General features: G+C 51.3%; 1 protein-coding gene across 7 annotated transcripts in view; it reads right to left on the reverse strand.

The window, feature by feature from the left end:
* Positions 1–228: 228 nt before the first annotated feature.
* Positions 229–8,713, reverse strand: part of LOC138165320 (acyl-coenzyme A thioesterase 11-like) — an 87,613-nt gene continuing 79,128 nt past the window's right edge. For 4 of the 7 annotated variants that reach the window (XM_069093510.1, XM_069093511.1, XM_069093507.1 and 1 more), the window contains 7 exons: positions 7,838–7,904; positions 7,555–7,638; positions 6,843–6,976; positions 4,190–4,321; positions 3,506–3,529; positions 2,734–2,860; positions 229–1,174 (listed from right to left, as the gene is read on the reverse strand). In XM_069093510.1, coding sequence (XP_068949611.1) covers positions 1,019–1,174; positions 2,734–2,860; positions 3,506–3,529; positions 4,190–4,321; positions 6,843–6,976; positions 7,555–7,638; positions 7,838–7,904 — 724 coding nt within the window. In that variant the 3' untranslated portion in view covers positions 229–1,018. Of the gene's footprint in view, positions 1,175–1,196; positions 1,248–2,733; positions 2,861–3,505; positions 3,530–4,189; positions 4,322–6,842; positions 6,977–7,554; positions 7,639–7,837; positions 7,905–8,713 lie in introns of those variants that run through there. The other 3 variants (XM_069093512.1, XM_069093509.1, XM_069093508.1) reach the window with 3 other exon arrangements.

Raw genomic sequence — 8,713 nt, forward strand, 5'->3', positions numbered from 1 at the left:
AACGGCCTGCGAGGCGGCGGGCCACCCGTCCCTGGACATCTTCCCACAGAGGCTGATAAGGACTTCTCAGGAGAGCTGTGGGAGGGGGTTCTCACCCATGTATGGGCTGGACTAGAAGGCTCTGAAGTCTCTTTCAGTCCAGAGATCTCCCCTAGCAGCCTGATCTCAGCCGCTGTGGGGCTGGGGGGGGAGCACAGGAGGATGGAGTACAAAGAGACAGACCAGAGCCTAGAAAGGAGCTGGCTATTTATTGTGTTTTACAAATTAACAACTGTATTTACACTCCTTCCCTTGTCTTTGTAATGCAGATCCAGAAGGCTGATCTAAAGGGACTCTGCCCCTGCAGAGGATGGAGGGCACTGGGACTCTTCCCAAGGTGCCCCAGGGGCCTATGCCCTCTCCCTAAGTCATCCCAAGGCATCCTGGGACACCCCTGCTCTCCAGCATTTCTGGGTAGTAGGACCTGACTTAGGTCTTATGGGACCCGCCCTCTTGTGTTCTCCCTGGGGGCCCACTGAGAAGCCCTGAAACAGTCCTAGCCATGCCTGGCCATCCAGTCCAGGCCCTGCCTGTGAAGGATCTGAAGCCCCTCTGACCGGACCTAGGCCCTCACTGTCACCAGGATCTCTATTTGGCCCAATCATGTGCATGACAAGGCTGCTACACCCCCACCTATTTAGATACCAGCTGGAGCTGGTAGGAAGTGGATGGGGGGGGCCTCCATCTGTGTTCTTCCAAGGGGAGGCCAGGTCCATAGGTTGGAGCCCCAAGGCTGCTAGGAGATCCCAAAACTACATAGTCCCCACTGGGCACAGCCTTGCTAAAGGCTTGAACCACCGACAAAATCAGAGAGGTCAGAAAAGGGTGAGCCAGGAGAGCCAATCCTGGAGCAACCACTGTCTTCATGTCCTGGCTCAGGGCACAGCCCAGAGGAGACAATCAGGGACTAATCTTCACTAGCCAGAGGGGATGGATTTGGGCGTGAGGAGCTGAACAGTGCTGGGTCAGAGGGGAGCCACTAAAGGTTCTGAAGACTGAGGGCCAGCTCACTCTTGTTGTCCAGGAGAAACTGCTCACAGGCCTTGAAGGTGGTGATGAATTCAGATGACAGGCCTGCCACGTTGGTCGTCACGTAGTTCAGCAAACTGGCAGTAGCCTGGTTGTAGTAGGATACCTGGAAGGGGTGGCCGGAGAGGCAGGGCTGGATCAAGTCAAGCCAAGTCAAGAAGCATGTACCAGGAACTGTGCTAGGGATGAGGGAGATGAAGAAAGGCGAGAACAGTCCCTGTCCCCAAGGAGCTGACAGCCCAATGAAAGACAACGTGTAAGAAACCCTCCCATCGCTAACCAGCAGAGGGGAAGCACAGCCCATGAAAGGCATCAGGAAAGGCCTTTTGCAGAAGGGGGCAGCGTTGGAGGGCACAAGGGGGTTACCCAGGGGACCCAGGTCTGGGGCTTTCTCAGCTACGGCTGGGAAGGGAAGGGCTGGGCCCTGGCAAATGGCTCCATTCTTCACTAACTGCACCGCCCCTTCCCCCAGCCCCAGGCAGAGTGGTGCTGTGGAAAGGAAATGTGCTTTAGAGTCAGAGGACCCACATTCAGACACCACCTCTGATATGAAACTTGGGGCAAGTCACTTAACTCATTGGGCCTCAGTTTACTCATCTGTAAAATGGAAGTGTCAGATGAAATGACCTTTAAAGCCCCTTCCAGGTCTAAAGGCATGATCTTGTGCTCTCTACACGAGAGGGCCGTCTGAGTGTCAGTGAGCTATGGGGACAGACACGTGACACATGTAGAGTCAGAGAACTGTAGGCCTGAGAGCAAAAACCCCATCTTTGACCACAGATACTAGTGTCTTCCTCATATCTCTCACATTCTCAGGGAACCCCATGGTTTATAATCACTGTTCACACTCTGTCCTCATCTGATCTGCACAGCAGCCTTGAGAGGAAGGCAGAGGGGAGACCATTATCTCAGACCAGTAGAGCTCAGTGGGTCCAGTTCAGCCCATAGCTGACAGGGAAGCCCCCTCTCCAAACTCCCTACCAAGTGGTGAATGATTTTACAGAAGGGGATTGAGTCTCAGAGAGATCAAGTGACTTGCTTGAGGTCACGAGGTCAGCTAAGAGGTAAAGGTGGATCCCAAGCCAAGCTGGAAGGCCATCTAGCCAGGGTCCTCTAACCCAGAGCTCTCCAGTAACTTCCCTGGGCCCATCCATCCAGAAGATTCTCACTCAAAAGGGGCTCTGTGGATACATGGCCCCCAGCTGGTGGCTGGTTTTGCTGAAGTCTTTTCTTCCTTTCTTTTTTTAAAACACAGACTGACCTTTACTTCCTAGCTGTATGGCCAAGCCAATTCACTCTGAACCTCAGTTTCCCCATCTGTAAAATGGGGGTGCAGCCTCACCAAGCTATTATGAGGATCAGAGGAGACAGCAGGGGCAAAGTGCCTGAGGAATGTAGGCTTTTCTTCTCACTCCTCACTCATTCTCCTCCCACACTATTTAGATTGGGGCAGAATTTTGTTTTGTATGACATCCTATATGTAATGAGTTTTGTATTTCTTGCCTTCCCCATATGTGGGAGAAGGACTAGGAGATGGAGAGAATTTGGAACTGGAAATAAAATTGAATGAAAGCAAAGAGATCTCTGCAGCATGGGGTAGGGAAGAGAAGAGGGTCTGGGCAGGGGAAAAGACAGTCACAGAATACAGGGGCACCTGGTCCTTACCTTGGTTTGCTGATCCCCCTCTCTCCAGAGACAGAAACCAGAGCACAGGGTCTCCCCTCTGGTGTACTCCGGGGTCTTGGGGTGCGTGGGTAGGGTGACTGACCTTAAGGCAATAACATAGGGCTCCCTAGAACAGAAGCAGAGGGAGGTGAGATAGAGACCAATCCATAGGAAGAGAGAGCCCCCACTTTCTGGCAGGCTTGGGAGCCCGGGGCCATCCCACTCTGAGAAGGACTCCCCCTATTTGGACCTTCATTCTTCCCTCCCAGGGTACCTGAGTCATGTGACCTAGTCTGGGCCCTTTTCATTTCATCACCTGAGAAACAGTAAGGAACAGCCTCCCACTCAAGGTCACACAGCCCCTCTGTGATGCCGTGGGCCACAGTGGAAGGAGCCCTGGTGTCTGAGAACCTGTGCGCTCTGGACAGGTCACTTCAGCTGATGGGCTTCATCTCTAAAATGAGAGGAGACCCAACAAAGTCTCCTCAGAGGGGCCTAGAAGCCTGATCCGTGCTCTTAAGCAGGGAGCTGAGCCCTCCAGCCTCCATCAGCATGTGCCGCCAGTCGTCCACAGGGGTTGCCTTTGCAGACTTCCAGGACCCCATTATGCTAGGGACAGTTTGACTTGGCAGTTCCTTAGTCTATTTCCTAATTCACACCCAAATTATTTTTTAAAATTTCTTTAAAGAAAAAAAATACTTTAAATGAAAGTAATAGAATCTAGGGCTAGAAGACACATTAAGAGATCATTTAATCCATCATTAACTCTCACCTGGGGCCCAGTCCCAGCGAGTGACTTGCCCAAAATCACACAACAAAAGAAGCAGAAAAGCCAGGATTTAATGGAAATATAAAGACAAAAAGGAAGAGGACATAACATTTACAAAGATAAACAAAGAAAGTGCATATGCAAAGTAATCCAAAATCATTTTAAGAGGGACAGAGTTAAAATATGGGAGAATCAGGAAAGGCCTGCCATCCCCTGTTCTCAGGACCCTCCCAGCCCTGCCATCCCCTGTTCTCAGGCCCCTCCCAGCCCTGCCATCCCCTGTTCTCAGGACCCTCCCAGCCCTGCCATCCCCTGTTCTCAGGACCCTCCCAGCCCTGCCATCCCCTGTTAGATCACATATAATTGGACCTCATGCTGGACTTCCGGTAAGGCAGACAAGGCTTCCAGGGTCCCCTCCCCCCGCCTGACTACTGCGCTCCTGTGTAAGTCATATAACTTCTCTAAGCATCGTTTCCCCATCGGTCTGTAAGAGAAGGGCCTCCCCGACCGCCACACCACGTGCCGCATAACTAGAGGGCAGCCCCTCGTGTCTGCAGGGTGCCTTCCTTTCCCTGACTTTACAATCTGAAGACAAAAACTGAGGCCGTTCGGGCTCAGCTTTGCGCCTCGTGCCTGACTCCTCCTGGGAGATGCGGAGGGAGGAGCTGTCCAGCCCCGGCCGCTCACCCACTATCGCAGGGCTTCCTCCTCGAGGCCAGGATCACGAAGTCCTGGGGCTTGCATTCGACTCCGAGCATGTGGCTGATGACGTGGTAGATGGCGTCGTCTTCGTCCACTTGCTGCACCAGCTCCGCTCGCCTGCCAGGGGAAACATGGACTGTGGGTGGGGGGGATCCGCGGGAGCCCTCGTAGCTGCCAGGGAAGGCAGGATCGATTCCTAGCCCCGCTGCTCCGCGCCCCGGGCGGCCCTGGGCTGCCTGGCACTGAATATTGCATTTCCCTATCTATTATTCACGAGAAGCAACGTTGCTGGCTAGGGACTATGGCCCCTCACACACATCCTGCATACAGGGCAAGCTGGCAAGAGAGCTCAAAGAAATATCAGAGCTGAGAAGGGTCTTAGAACAGGGAATGTCAGGGCAGGGAAGGGGCCTTAGAACAGATAATGTCAGATCTAGAAGGGGCCTTAGAACAGGGAATGTCAGGGCAGAAGAGGGACAGAAGAGGTAATGTCAGGGCTAGAAGGGGTCTTAGAATAATGTATGTCAGACCTTAGAACAGGAAATATCAGAGTTGGGAGGGGCCTGAGAACAGGGCATGTCAGGGGAGCATACAGAATATCAGGGCTAAGAGGGGTCTTAGAACAGGGGATGTCATGGCTGGGAGAGGGCTTAGAGATCATCTTGCCCAACTCCTTCATTGTACAGATGGGAAAACTGAGTCCCCAAGGAGAAAAGTGACTGGCCTGGGGGTACAATGAGTTCTCTGTAGAGACCACAAGGACCCTTGTGTCTCCTCGAAGTGTGGTGGGTTCTCCATTGGATCGTGCCAATTTATCCTAAGGTGGCATTCCCCCGATCCCAGACATTCTTCTCCATCCTCCAAGGGAAGGGCTGCCTTGGGTTTGCTGTCCTCCCCATCTGGGGATTCCTTTTACTTCGAACGCCTCCCTTTCCAACCCCACCCCACCCTTTTCTCTTTTCTTATTCCTACTTGTCTTTCAGTATTGAGAAACACATCAAGAGCCTGTTCAGAACAGGAAAAAGGAAACTGAATTTGGAGTATGAGGATCAGAGTTCAAATCCAGACTTGGGGACTTTCTTGCTATATAACCTTAGAAAAATCACTTCCCCTTTCAGGACTTCAGTTTCCTCCTCTGCAAAAAGGAGGATGTTAAACTTGATGCAGGGCAGGTGGGCAGTTGTGTGGTGCAATGGATAGTGCACTGGGCTGGGAATCAGGAAGACTCCTCTTTCTGGGTTCAAATCCGACCTCAGATACTTACTAGCTGTGTGACCTTTGGCAAGTCACTTTACCCTATTTGCCTCAGTTTCCTCATCTGTAAAATGAGCTGGAGAAGAAAGTGGCAAACCACTCCAGTATCTTTGCCAAGAAAATCCCCCAAAATAGTGTCATAAAGACTGACATGGGGCAGCTAGGTGGCGCAGTGAATAGAGCACCAGCCCTGGAGTCAGTAGGATCTGAGTTCAAATCCATCTTCAGACACTTAACACTTACTAGCCATGTGACCTTGGGCAAGTCACTTAGCCCCAATTTCCCTGCCTTCCCCCTTCCAAAAAAAAAAAAAAAGAAAAAAAAGACTTGTACGTTACTGAAATGACTGAAGGGACAATAAATAGATTTGACGGTCTCTAAAGTTCCTTCCAGTGATCTAAGTGACAGTTGAAGAACCACTTCCTTAGTCTCCCCTCTGAATTCCAGTCCCAGTGTCTGCTGGGTCTCTCCACCTGAAGGTCATCCCACACCCAGGGATATGCCTACAGTTGAGCTCATGGACTTCCCCAGTGAAACCTCTCCCTGCTTCTCTGGAGGGCTCCAGCCTCTTCCCGTGTTGGTAAGCTTGGAGCCATCCCTGCCTCTTCCCTCTCTTCCTCCCCCCAGAGTCCATCAGAATCGAGGCCAGTGAAATCTAACTCAGCCTCTCTTTTCACTCTCCACCCCTCTGCCCTAGTTCAAGCCCCTCACTTTGCACATAGGGAAACTGAGGCCCAGAGATGAGAATGGACTTTTCTAAAGTCCCGCAGGAAATAAGCCCCAGCCAAGATTCAAACCCAGGACCTCCAGCTCACCACTAAAGTCGACAAGGCACAATGTCTTTCACTATACCCTTTCCACTCTACCCCAGACTCAAGAACAGAAAAATTGGAATCAAAATCGGCGTCAGAAATCATTACAGCATTTAAAAGTTTGCTACAATTAAACAGTATATTCTCTCATAGAATCCTCATGACCACAACAACCAGCCTTCAGATAATGCTTTAGAATTGACAAGGGGTTTATATGTGACAATGACAGCCCTGGAAGGAGTGGTTATTATCAGCTTCATTTAACAGATTGAGAAACTGAGGGTGGGAGAGGTTAAGTAATTTGCCCTAGGTCACACAGCTAGTAAGTGTCTGAGTCAGGATTTGAACTTGGGTCTTTCTGTCTCCAAGTGTAGCACTCTCTCTACTTAGCTGCCTGTCCTGTGTCCTCTGAACTCACTAGGATTGGCCCTAAGAGCCAGGGTAGAGGCTTAATAGCTATCTGTGGAGATGAATGGAGGAGCCAAACTGCACTGTATGATCTAATCCACAGACATGGGTTCCCTGCTCCAGTAACATTTCTCCTCCCTCACCCACCACCAATCAAGGCTCACTGGTAGTGTTTGTCCCACTCAGGTCTGCGGCCCAGGTCCGAGAGGAGGAGAAAGGCTTGAGCTGTGTCTATGTAGACAGTCATCTCCAAATGGAAGGACAGGAATTTGTTGTCCTCCAAGGTGTAGAGTTTGATCTGAGGGAGGGAACAGAAATGTGTTATGCCATGACAGCCCACAACGAAATGGCACCCAAACACATTGGGATTCAGTCCCCATCCTCAATCCTTGAATCCTGCCTTCTTAGCCCTGAGCTTTTCAATGTCCTTTCTACACCGTGGGCCCCAGAACTGAACACAGTACTCAGGGCAGCAGACAGAGGGGCTGACATCACCTTAGCCGAGCCCCTGATGCTTTTCTTAAAACAGCCTAGGATTGCACCAGCTCTCCTGGCCACCATCTTGGACTGGTGACTTCTACTGAGCATGTAGTCCCCTAAAGCCCCCAGATCTTTTGCAGAAGAAATGCTCACTTGGGCAGGGCCACATTCTATGGGATGTGCCCATATGTTACATTAGTGCATTATACGGAACAGACCAGTATACAGGTCACAAATAAGCTTTCCTAAAGCCGGGGGAGGGACGATTAGCTGCCAGACATCTCTCAGGAGCCCGCCACACAAAGGTGTAGGTGCATACACACACTGCATCACATATACACGACACACACATACACACACACTTCATGATGGGGCTCATAAAGAGAAGCCAGCTACCTTATTGATCTCTGACGTAAGGACCCAGGCATCCTTGGCCATGAGCATCTTCAGTGAGGAGACATTGTTGTAGCTCAGATATACCTGGACAGAAGGAGCACCGAGGAACATCACCATCCCTGATCCAGGTGGGGGTGGGGGGCAGGAAGCAGCCACATGGGCCGAGCCAAGACTGAATGGCATTTAAGAGCCAACTTACCTTGTGGGCCAGGGATTGGGGACTACAGGCTCCCCAAGGGTCTCTCAGGGTACTATCAGTTTCTTCAGGATGAACTGGACTTACCTGGTTACTTGGGTCCCAGGGGACAGAGAGTGGGACCTCAGCCTGCTTACAGGACACGATGTATTTCCTGGGGAGAGCAAGTGGGTGTGTATTATGGAGTGCCTACTCCCTGTGTCCTCAGCCCAGTTCTGAGCACCTAGAGAGGCCCCCTCCTCCCTGAGGATACTTCCCCTTGCTGGGGACACAAGGCAAGCCCACGAAATAAGACCAGACATGACTGTGTTCTCAAGATGCAGGCTGGGGGGTGGAGGGTGGGCAGAGCAAAGCACTCTCCTTGTTCAAGGACCATGGGGGCTAGATTTAGAGCTTGGAGGCTTCTTAGAAGTCATTGAACCCAACCCTCTCGTTTAACAGATCAGGAAACTGAGGCCCAGAAAAGACAAAGGACTTGGTCACAGTTTAGTAAATAGTAGAATTGGAATTAAAAACCAAGCCTTCTGGGGCGGCCAGGTAGCACAGCGAGTAAGAGCACCGGCTCCAGTGTTGAGAACACCTGGAGATCGAATCACGGGCTCAGACACTTAGCACCCACCCAGAAACACCTGGCCGTGTAACCTTGAGCAAGTTACTTAACCCCAATTGCTTAGGGGCAGCCAGGTGGCTCAGCGAGTAAGAGCACCGGCTCCAGTGTCGGGATGACCTGGATCAAATCCGGGCTCAGATACTCAGCACCACACGCAGAAACACCTGGCCGTGTAACCTTGAGCAAGTTACTTAACCCCGATTGCTTTAAAAAAAAAAAAAAACAAGCCTTCTGATTTTAACCCCATCACACCTGGGCACTGCCCATGGCCCAAGCCCAGAGGCCAGCACAAAAAGATCTGTTTTATGCTTTTCTTTTCCTTCCTTCCTTCCTCTCTGTCTCTCTCTCTCTCT

Source organism: Petaurus breviceps, unplaced genomic scaffold, assembly GCF_028583685.1.
Source record: "Petaurus breviceps papuanus isolate PSGF00001 unplaced genomic scaffold, PetGlider_PUasm1.0 208, whole genome shotgun sequence".
NCBI lineage: Eukaryota > Metazoa > Chordata > Mammalia > Diprotodontia > Petauridae > Petaurus > Petaurus breviceps.